This window comes from Lampetra planeri, chromosome 1 (genome assembly GCF_965212315.1).
Source record: "Lampetra planeri chromosome 1, kcLamPlan1.2.h2, whole genome shotgun sequence".
Lineage (NCBI taxonomy): Eukaryota > Metazoa > Chordata > Hyperoartia > Petromyzontiformes > Petromyzontidae > Lampetra > Lampetra planeri.
Window position 1 is genome coordinate 1,294,889 of NC_136107.1, and position 16,379 is coordinate 1,311,267.

The 16,379-nt window shown below is 46.2% G+C and overlaps 1 protein-coding gene and 1 long non-coding RNA gene across 2 annotated transcripts in view; both read right to left on the bottom strand.

Annotated features, from left to right (window-relative positions):
* The window catches only part of LOC144723084 (uncharacterized), a 49,622-nt gene extending 37,502 nt beyond the window's left edge, over positions 1-12,120 (bottom strand). Inside the window, exons 1-7 of the mRNA XM_078601666.1 lie at positions 11,948-12,120; positions 10,415-10,909; positions 6,211-6,252; positions 5,357-5,491; positions 4,747-4,823; positions 2,132-2,204; positions 1,102-1,191 (exon numbers count right to left, since the gene is read on the bottom strand). Coding sequence (XP_078457792.1) covers positions 1,102-1,191; positions 2,132-2,204; positions 4,747-4,823; positions 5,357-5,491; positions 6,211-6,252; positions 10,415-10,813 — 816 coding nt within the window. The 5' untranslated portion in view covers positions 10,814-10,909; positions 11,948-12,120. The remainder of the gene's footprint in view (positions 1-1,101; positions 1,192-2,131; positions 2,205-4,746; positions 4,824-5,356; positions 5,492-6,210; positions 6,253-10,414; positions 10,910-11,947) is intronic.
* Positions 12,121-14,403: 2,283 nt separating this feature from the next.
* On the bottom strand, positions 14,404-15,646 carry LOC144717141 (uncharacterized). The gene is made up of 2 exons (XR_013585672.1): positions 15,280-15,646; positions 14,404-14,648 (listed from the first exon to the last, which is right to left on the bottom strand). It is a non-coding gene; the product is annotated as an uncharacterized LOC144717141 (long non-coding RNA).
* Between the last annotated feature and the right edge of the window lie 733 nt (positions 15,647-16,379).

A 16,379-nucleotide genomic window follows, 5' to 3' on the forward strand; every position in this document is an offset into this window, starting at 1 on the left:
TGCAAGAGAGCAAACATCAATAGAGAATTGTTGTTAAAATGAAGAAATGAATTCTAAAAAAGAATCTACATTATGCAACTTACATTTTTAAACAAAATATTTATTTCTGAACTTTTTTTGGAAGAGTATTTTGCAATGTGTAGTATTTGAACATCCTCCTTAAAATTATCAAAGAAAATTCTCCCAAGATTTTATTTTTGAACATTAGTTCATTAATTCAATATTACCACCCTCTTGTGCCACTATTGAGTAATAAGCATATTGCACTGCTTCCAATCAATAAAGTTCAGTTGTCAACTCTGGGAATATTAACTGTAAACGTACAAGTGGACAAATGATCATGGGTTGAAAAGTACAAAGCACTTAATAACTCCTGTGTCAATCAATATTCAAAGGAATTAGTTTCACTTTATGCAACGAAGTTGAGCTCCTGGGTCCATTCCACCAACAAATAATTTGCGTCTCATAATTTAATTTCATTGTCAGTATAAACCTACAAGAGCCGTGCACATTCCAGAGAAAGGGTGTGGCCGTTTCCTGCCCACAGCCCTGATAACGGAGCAGTAATGATCCCCACCTCACTGCCCATGAACGCACGCATGCCACCTTAACATCCACCTCCCTGCAGCCACACTGAGAACGTGTACAGTAAAAACCTTCATCACTCACATATATACCATTACCTACCCATCATTCTAAATAGAATTTTAAATAACACAGTTTTATTGTAACCAGCACTCGGACCACAAAATCGCATTTTTATTAAACAATTTACCCACACACTTGGGAGGATGATTACAATGCCCCATAGTAGTGGAACTGCCTATTAGTGACTTTTTCATGAACCAATTTATCAATACATAATCAGGGAAACATGAAAAACAGAAAGAAGTGTGGATATCCAGGCCCACGCAAAGTTCAGGGTTTCACACGTAAGACTCCCAATGACAGAGGGGCATTCTATTGTGAGACACCCTCTCTTCTGGGGCCTGTATTCTTGAAGGTAGTGAGGAAAATTGCCTGAACATTCTCACTGCTTCCAGGTACAGAAGAGCGCACCCTGCCTAAACTCGAGGCACCTTCCAGTGTGGGGGAACTCACCGGCCGGCGGATGAAGAAGAACGTGAGCGCTCCGAAGAACGGCACCTGGCTGATGAGCGGCTCCAGGATGACGCGCAGGGAGCCGTGGAGCTGCACACACACAAGCAAGTGCGTACGGAAATAAGTTCAGCACAAAAAAGGGGCAGTTGCTCCCCCATGGACATTTTTAGATGGATGTTGCATGTCATGAAACACTCCCGAGATTTTCCGCAAAGGTAACGATGTAGATCAACATTTCAAATGTGTTCATGTTCATGTTAGATACATTATATATTTTATCATTGAAAATAAATGTATATGCAGTCCATTCTTTCCAAAAATGAGTGGCCTAATTCCTGTGCAACCAATTTGCACCACTGGCAGAGTGCAGCCACGTTCAGAAAGATCGTCCGAAATGTGTCACGTACAGAAAAGGAGACCTAAGGCCGATCTCGAGTGACCACCGACACTGCACCATCACTCGCTGATCCCTGGCAAAGCAACTGTGGACTTTCCACCACAAGGAGCAGAGAGACCAACAGAAATGAGTAACGCCCAATTGCCATTGAGGCAGGAAGGTGTTTTGATTTGTACAATTCTTGCTCGATGGATGCTAATATTTATTAGAATAAATTGTGATAATATAATGGCAAACGAGTGTTTTCAAATTTACTCAATGGAAAACCAAGGCGATTATCGAACATTATCAAGCACATAGACTAATCTGTTGCCTTGAATATTAGTGCAAGAACTTTTAATGTTATATTATGACGTGCACAATCCAATTCATTGGTATGCCATGAGCAGCACTCGCCACTGCAGTGCAAAGCAGCTCCACGACGCTCAAGTGTACAGTCTGCTGTGGCCATGTGACCCTTAAAGAAGAATGGCATTGTTCAACTGCTGTCATTGTGAAGTCATGCCAAAGGACAAAAAATAGCCAAACTGACAGTCAAAAGCTTTATTCAGAAAAAAAACCTAAGACAGGGTTTAAACCAAGCTTTGTATGTTTAACGAAGCTCCAATAAAAACATGCCTCTCTGCTGCTTACCTGTACTTGCTTGGCTCCAGCATTGCAGAAGTACTTTGGGATTTCCACATTGATATCACAGTCACCGACATAACTGAAATACAATTTCCCCCAACAACCCGGGTAAAGTTCAACTTTTGCAAACTACACACTCAGCTTAGAAACTGGTTATATCTAAATCAGTGCATCCATATAGAATGAAACAAAGGTTTGCCGATTCTCGAATGTTGTTAAATTCCGGTTTACGTCAGCTGTGCAATATTCGTGAATAAACAATCGCCTGCTTGAGCTACATCACGAACATAAGAATTTCAATATATAATAAGTAAAGTGGGTTTCTTATTTATATTTAACGGGAATCCAGTTAAGTAATGTCAACATTATACCAATAACAAAAAAAAACTATGTGGATAAAATGACAGATTTTCCAAAAAATGTAATTGGTTCTGATATACATTGCTCAAATTATACGAGTAAAGAGTACACTGAAGGAGTCATTTAAATCCATTAAAGATATATGCAGCATATCCAAATAATCACATTAACTCCTTATTCACCAAACATACGACCTAAATTATACACTGCAGTTTAGCAATGGGACTTTGAAAACTGTGCAGTTTAAATAACAACTGTGAGCAGTGAACCACATCCCTTTCAATTGTGGTCCAAGTTTATTTGGACCACTGCATTGTGCAGAGTTTACACAGCAAGGAGCTCATCCTGCATTTACACAGCAAGAGTCTGCACTGTGCTCTCTGTAGACACTGCAGCTATGGTGCTGGGCCATTCACTGTGCTCTGTCACTACCCTCCCACATGCTGTCCGACACTGCATTTCCTTATAAAGGCATTATTCAAAGATTTCTAATCCCAGCCATTTCCCATGCTTACAATAAGTGTGTGTGTGTGTTGATGCAGACTCGCACACTCACACACAAGTATGTTTATAACTAGTTAAATACCCAATGCAGCGCAGCAAATACATGCGCACACAAACACACGTGCACTGATTTTTCTGTGTTGATGTTTGAGCACATGACGGCAAGCCAGTGGCTTAGTCCTTACAAAACTACTTCAGACTGTTTCCATGTTAAACTTGACATTGAATAAATGTAACGTGATTAGTGCAATAAAGTGGTTAAATTTCTAACACAAACACATGTTATGTAAACGAAAACACAAGAGGCAGTGTAAACATACGCCATAAACACTTGTTTGGAATACATTACTTCAGCATAAAATGCGACTGGAGATCAAGATCTCAGTGTTGTATTTGGAAGGGAAACGCTTTACTGTGCGTATTATTATTTTTTCTTCTCATAACATTCCCATTTGAGGAGCTATCAAGGGCAAGGAACTGATGTAGGAGTAACATGTGAGCGATCCACCCAGAGTGAACAGAAGGTGCCACACACACACAGGCACGGTCGTTCCGGGTCCCTAGAGTAGGGAGTGGCCCTTGGAGGGGGAGGGTTAAATGGCACAATTATCCGAGAACCAGTTTATATCCTTTTATGCCTTAATTCAAATTTAGTTTCTCAAACTCAAGCCTGAAACAAGATGTATACTGTATTCCATTTCTATGCAATTTGAAATTTCAAAGTTACTCTGGACGTATCGTCAGCAAGGCTTCATGCACCTCACAAAAAATGCATCAACTTCACCTATTTTTAGTCGACCGCCGAGAGATTATTCCACGTGTTCACTGCTGGCACCGTTAACTTGACAAGACACCGAATCTTACAACTGCACACGCAGTGGCTTCACTGCTTCACATCACCGTGCGTATTCCCAATCATCAAATGATACAACCAAATCTAAAATGGATTACTATAATTAAAATATTTGCAGTTAAGAGGGCAATTTCAAAATGCCAGCATAGTTGAAACATGTATGAGTAGGATCACGCCTACTAGTGACAACTGCAACAACCACTTCGCACAAGGACCACTTCACGCATTTGTCAAAATGTATCAATCAACATACCACAAATTAGAGACGCTTATCATGTAGACGCTTATCAACGTCACCACAAACATGTGTTCAACAGGAGCAACAGACGATGTAATGCTGTTTTCTCACTTACATATACCGCACCTGCAATTGTTTTTTCCCCTATCACGGTAATTATATCGGCAATTATCAATCTCACCATGACATTAATTTAGACTGCACACAAGCAAATGTTGACTTGAGGTTAAAGTTGTATTTCTGGTCATCAACAGATGGCTGACAACCACTATAGGCAGTAAAACTTAAGCAAATCATCAACTGCAGCAACCGGAGATACTACATAGCAATGAAACAATACCAACATAGTACCAGCAGGCCTAAGAAAAGCTGCGCACATTTTGACTAGAGTTACTCAATACAGGGGGATAACAATAGCACCGCACCTGCCCAGCAATACTCAAGCGGGCCCGCACTCAACGAACCCGAAAAACATTCCACTGCCACATGTACTCCATGGAACATAAGCTAACCTGAAATCCCTGCATGCTCGGCGACATGACATGCGCGCCCGTGCAAGGCTTGCACGAGCGGACACGTGCACAGATATAGCTCTGGCACGTACACCCCGACAGGCAAAGTTTGCCATGGCAAAATCCCTGGCGCGTCATGTTTGCGATGACCAACCTGATTTGCAGGTCAAGGATAATCTGCCTCTTGTCCACATTCTGCGAATATGTCTTTATTCCAGTCACCTTAAATGGCTGAAAAAGCAGACACAATTATTCGTGAAGAAGTAGAGTACAGACTCAGTGTCATCAGGCTATGTTATTCAAATACTCTGTAAGTAGAATTTGTATTTGTTTTATTGTTGAAATATCCTATGTACAGATTATTTGGCTACTATAAAATCCCACATATGATGATAAGCCACTTCGATGTGCTATCATAAGTGGCCAAGTTGACTGAAAAATAACTAGTAGCTCAGTGGGCTTCACCTGGTAAATAAAATAGTTTAGTTTAAAAAAAACTATTAGGATAGAACACAATAAACTAAAATGTTACGCTTGTGCATTACTCTGAATAATGTCAAGTCAGTGTATGCAAGCCACCTAAAAATGCTTGACCCATCGTAAGAACAAGTCAATTAATTTAAATTTCATAATGCAACTGTGATCCCTTGTCCACTGCACATTGACAGAGGAGTTTGGGGCGATGTTAAGCACTTGATGAGCAAAGGTCAAAGTCAATGTTGGTTTGGATCGACAAAGATCAGCAGTGGGGTGTGGCAAGCAACCTTCTCTCCAAAGTGGAGCTTGGTAAAGGTGAATGTCTTAAGGTAATCGGTTGATCCACGGACAGCCGGCTCAATCGCCTGCCGGAACACTCCTTCCATGTAGCGCCCAAAGAAAGGCCACACTTGCACCAACACCTGCAAGGCACACCAACCACTCCACTCCAGCACACAGCAGCTGTACAATCAGATAAGATACTCGGCTTTCCTCGTGTCATTCATTTTTGTTCCTATTCTTGGTTCTTTCGGTAAAGTCACGTAGAAGGGAAATAATAACAAGAACAGAGCTGTCGAAAAGACAGCGTCCTAATGACGCTGTCTTTCCGACAGCTCTGCTCTTCACCGGAGGACGGCTGCTTGCGTTGTGGCCGAAACGTCGTGAGAATCGTTACTGTTAAATTTATTATTTCCCTTCTACGTGACTTTACCGAAAGAACCAAGAATATGAATCCCTGCAGTCACGAAAGCTTTAAATCGAAATTTAAAATCATTTTTGTTCCATTTGATCACTCAGGTCCCTCTCCTACAGGAAAACAAGACATCACTCATGAGCACCAAAGGTAAATTGATATTAATGTTATAAGGCATGTCGTTAAGAAGTCACTATTACAAGACTAATTATGGGACTTTTGTGAAAAGTGCTAGATTAAATTATACTGATTATTGTGAATGATGTCATCAGAGAAGATCCCATACATTCACTTCCTGTGCAGCCAGTGCGGCGGAATGCAATGTCACAGCGGCCGGGTTCAGCACTCCGCTCCCTAATGCAGCATCACGTGCTCTAAACATGCATTTGTGCCAACTGGTGACACCGTGTGCACATGCATCCGCGTGTGTCTGTCATGTAATCGTACTTTGTTCAGCCATTCCACTCGCTCCACATCTGGGAATTGCACCTGTAAAAACAACATTGGCACAGCATCAGCATTGCATGAATATTACCGTCCTCCTAGTAAAACAACTCTCACCAGCTCGCATTACAAAACAGTGACTACATGAAAGTTAAATACTGTATATGACCACTGATGAAATGTTCTTTAGTCTGACATTTAAAACATTCACGTGAAGAAAATAACTAGTTTGACTGGCTTGATGTCCTTTATTAAAACATGTGCCATTCCAATGACATACGACGTCTTTTAAAAGAGGTGTTAAGCAAACCACAGTTAAGCAATAATTCCAATTTGATGTGTTCAATGTCCACGACAGCAAATAGGTTACTTTAGCAATTTCCCCGGAAGATGCCGGGCAAACTGACCAAGTGGTGTGTCATGAGGCTGCCACATTTAATACATCGCGTATGCCAAGTCAACATTATTTCATGCATAATTTATTACTATGCTTGTGTACCCATAAAAATCTCCTGCGACTAATGACTTTTTTCAGGAGGGTCCCACCAAGCTTAGTGAAAAGGAATTTGGGGGTAAGATTTAATACATCGGGGCACTAGATACCTGAAGCAACCACATTACGAGACCTGTATTCTGATTGACCAATACATGCTTAGCGGTGCCAAACGAACTGCTAATTACAAATGTAAGCACATGTACTCGTGTAATGTGGTACTTAATCTCTACAGCACTACTTGATGATTGACACTAATGTGTTAATAATAAGGGATAATACCATATTAACGATTTAAACCATTAAGTGGCCAATGTAAAGTGTTTAATGTTCAGGGTCACTTCTCTACCGAGCACAACAACCGATAACCACCCATTTGAACACTTTGATGGCATTAAAGAATGCAGTCCATTTTCAATGGTCAAACAAGCTGGAAGTTTAACAGCAAGATCAACAGAAACTTCGGCAAGAAACGGAGCAGCGATTGTTTTCTTTCAAATGTAAACAGAATGCAACTGCGGCAGGCTACACCTTTCGATTGCAGCGTACACGAATAACGTTGCACTGTATTCAGTAAGTACTGTATTTCTGACACCAGTGTAAGCTGCCACCACTATACTATGTTTACGCTGCGGGCCCACCTTACAGGGACTTGTCAGTGCTTGTCTTACACAGCATCAAACAACGCGCTGCATTCGTAACAGCTCAAACACGACCCCGCTGTGATGCATGTATGTATGTGGAACTTCTTTCGCAGCGTACATAGCCGACCGTGCTAATCGGAGGTCCGGGGAAGGTCAACAAACTAGACACAAAAAACAGCTCTAAAGAAATTAGTTTTCAAAAATAAATGTGTTACCACTGCAATACAGTATTGTGCCAAGGAAATTCTAACTCAAAACAGTAGATTACCTACAGTATACCATCACATGGAGTACATAGGATACTTTAAGAAGAGTATGTGACCACGGCTTAATAGAAGTACAGTAATTATTGCTGCTTCAGCTGTCAGAGATTAAACAGACGTAGGTTGGCATGCAGACTATCCCCTACATTCTGGCCACTGCTGCTACACGAACTTCATCAACACAAATTAAACCAGCCAGGCAAAGCACTATGCTCCAAGACAAATGTGTCGGCCGGACACGGGGAGCATTGTCGGGCCAAAACATGATCGAAGATGTTGATTTGTCCATCCAGTTGCAAAGAAGAGTGTCTCACTTAGTCATCCACACCCTCAGTACAATCTCTACCTCATCAAAAGCGCAGTCTTCTTGGGCCATTTATATCCACGTGCTGTATTTACACCAGAGTGTGCGGTTACTGAACAACCACAGTAACGCAGTCGTTTACCCACCTAATGTCGTAACCAATATTACGGGCGTGTTCCTCTGCATCCCTTATTGCAAGAATTTTGTGAATAAATTATTAAGAATGTCTATCCATGAATAAAAAAATGTTGCGATTAAAAACGATTCATCTAGAGGCATATTGAATATGTATAAAGACGGATGCAAATAGACAACATTCTGGGCAATGTCCCTTCATAGAAAATAGGACGTATGTACGTAGTCCCGTCAACTCTGCATTATGTGCTGATGGGTGGAAGAAGGCAGGCGGGCGTGTTTCTTTTGGAGCGTGCGCGTGTTGTGTGGCGTGCCACACTCATAACGGAAAATACGACCGACCTTGACCTTCTTTTTTAGCTGGTCCTAAACTTTTAAACGTGTGACCATGAAGGCCCTCGCCATGCTCACATGTCTGTTGTGCGATCATGAAAAGTCACATGAGCGGCCACAATGGAAAAGACCTTTAAGAATTCATCTCAGAATAACGTATTTGAGATACGCGCAGAACTACTAATGACAGTGCATAACGGGGTAGGGTAGTGAGTGACCTTGCCATGATCACGTAACTTTCAACTAAGAGCTATTCCACCACAGACAGGGCTGTTCAATCAGCACAAACGAGCCACAGTACGGGAAATCAAACAGAAGTAAATCATCCCGCTTGGGCGACACATGCACACTGTCTAGTTATGTCTTAACACATTTGCTTCAATGTAGTGGATATGCACCGTCTCGCTCGTATATTTTCAATGGCACAATCTCAAACAGAATCTACCACATTGTGTTTACATGTACTTTTCAACATTTCAATGGTATTGCAGTGTTCATGGAAGCTCTGGATAGAGAATTTTTGTTTATATTGCACCGAATTTGCAACACCTAGACTGTGCTTGCTTGTTAAACCGCCACAAGCCAAACAAGAGGTTCAACTCATTGGGTTGAATTAGAAACACAGTATTGTAAAACGATACCCTGTGATACGTGGGATTATTGCAATTGGAAAAGCTGGATTTGAACACACGGGGTGTACAGCTCAAGAAGGAATATGAATGCCACAATCTTTACAGCTGTCCTTACATGTATCTCGCAGCGGGTTGTGCACACACTGGCGTATACACGACCTTTAATACAGGCTGAGATACACTGCACGCACAAGGCCATTGTAAATCCACCCTACGTAATGATGGCCGTGGGGAATTTATTTACAGTTTCCCTGACGGTCAGTGCAGGTTGGTAAAGGCGGGGAGCAGATATACAAGGGGTGCCACGGTGACGAGAGGGTAACTACCTCGCCTGGTATGCAGGAGGTCGTGGGTTCATTCCCTACCCTGACGCCTGCTGTATATTTGGAGTTTTTACGTGCTCCCCGTGGTCGCGTGGATTTTTCTCCGGGCCGTCTGGTTTTTCCCTCCACATTTAGAAACAAGCGTTTAGAGTATTTCGCTGCGATAAATTTTCACGTGATAAACCACTTTGCCGAGCTCCCATTTGTGACCAGATCGCTTCTAAAAAAGAGATTTTTAGCTCAGTGGGCCTTATCTGGTAAAATATAGTTTAGTTTTATATGGGAGGATGCAAGTACAAAACAATACTTTATTTTGTTGCATTGGCCAAGACTGTCCATAACGTAGCCCCTCAAAAGCACCATAACACCTCTTTCGCATGGTGTTCACCCATCCAAACACTATCAAGCCATGATTAGCTACTGAGATTTGCTGAGATTGTGTGAACTCTGCGTGATATGACCATGAGAATAAATTATCGGGGTGTTGATGTAGCCCTAGCGGAAGCGCATTCACCACTTATTTCATGGGTTCATGGTTCGATGCAAACGGCTGCCCTGATTATTACTCGGAGTTTATCGACCATAAAAAGACACTCCGTGTGCTTCAAAGTGGACGTTCGTAAGAGGCAGGTGTGAACCGGAATCATGGTCCAAGTTTGATAGAAAAAAAACACCTGCAAAATACTAATTTGAGATTATATATGTATGGTGAACTTCTTTCGCACCGTACCTAGCCAACCGTGCTAATCAGAGGTGCGTATACTGTACACAACAATTATCGCCACCCAATGCAAAAACTTGCGAGGACCCTCCTGAAAAAGTTAAGAGCCTCAAGCAAAACTTCCCGGTTAAACAAACATGACAATACTGGATATATATTTCAGATTTTTGCAATAAAATCCAGATGAATTCTTGTAATGTAATGGTAAATAAAATGTTTCTTAGCTGCTCCCTCTATCCCTGTGTGGTCCCAGGAGCTCTTGTGAATGGGCCCTCCCTGCTCAGTGTCACACAGCAAGAGGGGCACAGTAAGCATGGGTGCCGTGGTGGACATGGCTGAGGCCAGCCCCAAATACGAACCCAGGCGGGCAGATCCTGGTGCTTGATCCCGGAGCGAATGCACAACTCTTCAAAGCTGCTGAGCTGCTCCCCCTTGAGCAGCAACTGCTTCTTGCTGGCTCGAATGCGCTTGTACCCCAGCCACACGATCACTCCCAGCAGGATCCAGCTGAAGCTCATGCCCAGGTAGCCGGCCAGGTAGGTGGGGAAGAGGCACAAGAAGGTGCGAGCGAAGGCAAAGAGCAGCGACTGCAGCCCAGCGCTGGGCCCGTCGCCCGCGTAGCTGCCGGCCATGCTCGACACGGAGTCCCGAGGCTCCGACGAGGTCGGTGATGGAGATGGAGTCTCGTTTGCCTCCTGCTCCTCTCGTTCTTCCGCTGGGGACGGACCGCCCGCCGCTGCCGCTGCCGTGCTCGTCATGATGACCGCTGCTGCTGCTGCTGTCGTCCGGGCTGTCCCACAGGGCACGGCCGTTGTCCGTCAGCTGCGGTGCAAGGGGCCCATTACCCCCCGTTCCTGCAAGGAAAGGGGACAGCAGCGGTCTCACTCTCGCACGCACTCAGCCTCCTCGTCCCCCCACCCCCCGTGTTCCAACAACTCAGCAACTAAAATCCAACTGGTCACCCAGGTCTCCACGAGCTTGCCAGGTTAAGCGCTGGCTTCACAGGTACCACCGTCCACCTCCAGTCCCCCATTGGCTTCTCAAATCCACGGTCTAGCCCAGGTAACCTGGTCTCCCTGGTTCTCCTACCTCGGCCTCCCAGATCTTCCCGGGTGAACGTGGCCAACCAACGCCCCACTTTGAACCCAAGTCCTAAATTGCCGTACTCATTTTCCAAGGTCTGCCAGCACCGCTTGGCTGGCTGGCTGACCCAAGGAACTGAGGACAAACATTAGCACCGAAGCAATGAAGGCCCTTGTCGAAAATTCTACCCGTCCACCTGGCTTCACGCTGCCACGCCGTCAGAGGGCCTTGATGAGCACGTTCCATGACAGGGCAATGTCTCCCGTGCAGCCAACCTCCACCACGTTTTTGTTGATTGGGGTCTTCGTTACCCTATTTGCATTTTTGTAATTTTATATTGCATATTATAGCTATGGTATATTTTATTTTATTCAATTTTTACATACTTTAGCCCCTTAGTATTAGTTAGACGTTGTACCTTTAGTATAGTTAGACTTGTACACCACTTATTTAAGATTTAGGATTCCGATATGTTGAATGCATGCACCTTCCTGCCAAAGTAAATTCCTTGTCTGTGCGAACTTTCATAGCGAATAAAACCATTTCTGATTCTGACGACCTCACTGCCGTTGTGGCAACGTGAATTGTTGTTGCGACGACTCTCCAGCTCTACGAGGTCTACACACGGATGACACGGAGGAGGAGGCGATGGCATGGCTCGGGCTAAACGCCTGTGTCTGTCAAGGTCCCCAGTCGCCTCAAGGCCTCCCCACGACCTCGCTCCCCCTTGCTCCCTAGGTCCCCCTCGTCTAACAACCTCATCCCCTCAACTCCCACAGCTCCTCTCGCAGCTCTCTCCCCCAACTCACCTCAGCCACTCTTGCCGAACACCACCCCAAGTCGCCCTATGCCGACCCCCTTTGCCTCCCCCAGGTCACCTCGGGTCCGATCCACCTCGAGTCGCCGTGGCCTCCTCGACCTCACACAGCGGCCCCGACAGCGCAAGAACGCGCTGGCACTCGGGGAAACCCACCTCTGCAGTGGCGAGCAGGAGGAGGCGGCGATGAGGAGGAGCCCGGCGTCTGGTGGTGGTGGCGGCGGCGGTGACCGTGGTGCCAGCTCCACCCCCGCGTCCCGGCCCCGTCACCGCTGCCTCGGCAGCACTGGGCAGGGCCGCGCCTCTGACATCACCACCCCCCCAACGCCCCAACAGCCCCCACCTCTACAGCCCCCACCTCTACAGCCCCCACCCCGACAGCCCCCACCTCGACAGCCCCCACCTCGACAGCCCCCACCTCGACAGCCCCCACCTCGACAGCCCCCACCCCGACAGCCCCCACCCCGACAGCCCCCACCCCGACAGCCCCCACCTCGACAGCCCCCACCTCGACAGCCCCCACCTCGACAGCCCCCACCTCGACAGCCCCCACCCCGACAGCCCCCACCCCGACAGCCCCCACCTCGACAGCCCCCACCCCGACAGCCCCCACCCCGACAGCCCCCACCCCAACAGCCCCCACTTCTACAGCCCCCACCCCAACAGCCTCTCAACCCAACAGCCCCCACCCCAACAGCTCCCACCCCAACAGCTCTCACCCCAACAGCCCCTCACCCCCACAGCCCCCACCTCTACAGCCCCCACCCCGACAGCCCCCACCCCGACAGCCCCCACCTCGACAGCCCCCACCCCGACAGCCCCCACCTCGACAGCCCCCACCTCGACAGCCCCCACCTCGACAGCCCCCACCTCGACAGCCCCCACCCCGACAGCCCCCACCCCGACAGCCCCCACCTCGACAGCCCCCACCCCGACAGCCCCCACCCCGACAGCCCCCACCTCGACAGCCCCCACCTCGACAGCCCCCACCTCGACAGCCCCCACCCCGACAGCCCCCACCCCGACAGCCCCCACCCCGACAGCCCCCACCCCAACAGCCCCCACTTCTACAGCCCCCACCCCAACAGCCTCTCAACCCAACAGCCCCCACCCCAACAGCTCCCACCCCAACAGCTCTCACCCCAACAGCCCCTCACCCCCACAGCCCCCACCTCAACAGCCCCCACCCCAACAGCCCCCACCTCAACATCCCCCACCCCAACAGCCCCCACCCCAACAGCCCCCACCCCAACAGCCCCCACCTCAATATCCCCCACCCCAACAGCCCCATCACCAAACAGCCCCCTAACCCACCCGAACCCCCCCCCTACACCCCGTGTGCGCGGCATCACACTGATGACAACAACAAAAATAATAAATAAATATTTGTGGTAAAAAGCAATGTACAATAAATGTTTATATAATACATAAATATTTATTTGTACATACAATTAATTATTATATAATACATGAATATGTAATTGTACATACAATCAATTATTATATAATACATGCATATTTATTTGTACATGCAATTAATTATTATATAATACATTCATATTTATTTGTACATCATAATAATAAACCCGCGCCGCTGATGTCGTGGCGGCCATCTTACGCAGGGTGACGCCGGCGCCGTCGTCATCAGGGAGTGACACCCCCCCCCCGTCCCTGCTGGACGTGGTCCCTGAGTAAGATGGCCGCGATAGCTCACGCGGGAGCGGGGCCGCCCCCTCCCCCGCGCCCCCGCGCCCCCGCCCCTACTGGACCCGCGATCTCTTCCCGCGAACGGTGCGAGAGTCGCAGATATCGCGATATCGCGTAGCACGGCACACGACGCGATGTGGCGTTGCACACGACACGATATCGTAATACGACACGATATATCGTGAGATGACACGATATATCGTGAGACGAAACGATATATCGTGAGTGACGACACGATATATCGTGAGACGACACGATATATCGTGAACGATATCGTGCGAGACGACACGGTATCGTGCGATATCGTGAGACAACACGATATCGTGAGACGACACGATATATCGTGAGACGACACGATATATCGTGACACGACACGATATATCGTGAGACGACACGATAACACGTCACACACAACCACGTGGTGGCGGTATTCTGCGCTGGCAGTGGTGCACAGGCACAAAGAGAAAATAACAAATTCGTCTATAACAGCAGTGTGGCCTTAAAGTAACTAAAACATAAGACAGGCGACGTTTCCGGCAATGTCCCTTATTTATAGGCAAGATAAGAGTTATTGCCCGAAACGTAGCTTTTTTTATTTTGTCATTTTCAAGAAAGTGTTTGTTTCATGATAAACTAGCAACCCGTACGTACTTTGGACGTGTGACTGTTCGTCCCACCCTCCCAGCCAGCCAGCCAGCCAGCAAAACTTGTAACCTTATGAAATAGAGTCCACATGAGTCGTCCTGCCAAGAGAATTTTATTGATACAATAAACACCAACACGTGTAGTGCACGAACCCTCTTGTTGACGACTCAGCATTGACTGACCTCTTTCTCGCCAATAGGCATCTTTCTGGGGTTTACTCCCAATCCTCTATCCCCTTTTCCCCGTCTTCCTTGTCAATCACGGTCCCTTGTCCCATTCTTGACCCCCCACACACTCAATCACAACGCCCACACAATAGGGTAAAGCGTGGGTGATCCCACCTGCTCTGTCTTAATTTTAGAACTTTCGTGACTGCAGGAATTATTATTTGGTTCTTTCGGTTAAGTCACGTCTAACGATAAAATAATAAATTAAATTAAATAATAGAATACGACGTTTCGATTGCAACACAAGCAATCATCATCAGGTATAATGAAATAGCGACATAAAATCTAACCAAAAACTACAGACAGACATATTAGCAGACAGATATCACCAAGATACATACATAGCGAGAGTAACACAGGTAACAGAGAGGGGTGATCGTCTCTGTGGGGTGGCCTTAAATAGACAGAGGGGGGGCGGAGGCAGAGAGAGGGAGGGGGGTTAGAGAAAAAATTAGCATTTCAATTGGTGCTGCAAAAACGATTACACGGCAAGCAAGCCTGAAAATCAGGAGAAAGACACACTAAAATTAAATAACCTAGTAAAATATTACATTACATTTCGATATTTTACTAGGTTATTTAATTTTAGTGTGTCTTTCTCCTGATTTTCAGGCTTGCTTGCCGTGTAATCGTTCTTGCAGCACCAATTGATATGCTAATTTTTTCTCTAACCCCCCTCCCTCTCTCTGCCTCCGCCCCCCCCCCCCTCTGTCTATTTAAGGCCACCCCACAGAGACGATCCCACCTGCTCTGTTTGGAAGAGTAGGCCAAAACACCCTCTCGAGCTCCCTCTAGTGGAGGCCTCTCCAGCAGCAGTAGACGTGAGCCTATTAATGTACTTCAAGTACAAACGAGACAGATGCACCCATAATAGAGTTTTTTTAGGTTAGATCGCGTAAATGTATAAATGTGTCGTTAAACCCGCCACCACCCGACACGGCCAACTAGTAAGGGTTGCCACGTAAACAAAACGTGGCCAATTCGTTACGAGTACAGCACTAACCGGTGTGTAGGAGAGCCAAGCCACAACATTTACAATCCGAGTCCGACGTTTCGCCAGTAATTACAACCAGCGTCATCAGGCGACAGCCAGATTTGTGGAGAAGTCTTCCTGTTTCGTTCCTCTATGAGACATATGCAGTCCCTTAAGTGTCACCGTCATGGATCTGACCAAGCCGACTCCACCCGCAAGTGGTGCACATCGAGAGCCACGCGTCACAACACCAGGCACGCTCAGATGATGAATCCTGAGAGCTTAATCCGCCAGGTTATTCCATGCGGGCACAGGAACCCAGCCAGCCCCGCTGCGCGCTACGGAACTTGCCACCCGCGGTGTTTCCATTGACACGTGGGTCGCGACGGTGATAAACTCGGCGTAAGCGTGTCTCCTGGTACAAATCCTCTTCCTAATGTATATTTTTCTACGTTTTCCATGTAATCTCAGTGTAGCTGATCCATCGTCTTACATACGCGGAAATGTAAATGTATTTTTTTACATATTTTTTTTATTTAGACCTTGCTGTATGAGACTGGCTTATTGCAATTTTCCACTGAGTCAAATTCCCCTTCAGTGTGCAGTCTAAATAAAAAATGAGTATTTATTCATTAGATATTCCCAGAAACTGATTAATAGTTTGGTCGATGGTATGGAAACTTATCCGAAACCACACAATTATTCACAACAGTTAAATTTTCTCCAATGGAGGGTCCAGGAAAATTAGCAAAACAAGTCACGCACGTGAAGTTAAGGAACCGAAAAACAATAAACCGTGTCCCCAATGTAGAATCTTTCTCTGAGCAAATATTACCCACTATAAAGAACAAAGATCCCCCGTATAGCCTTAA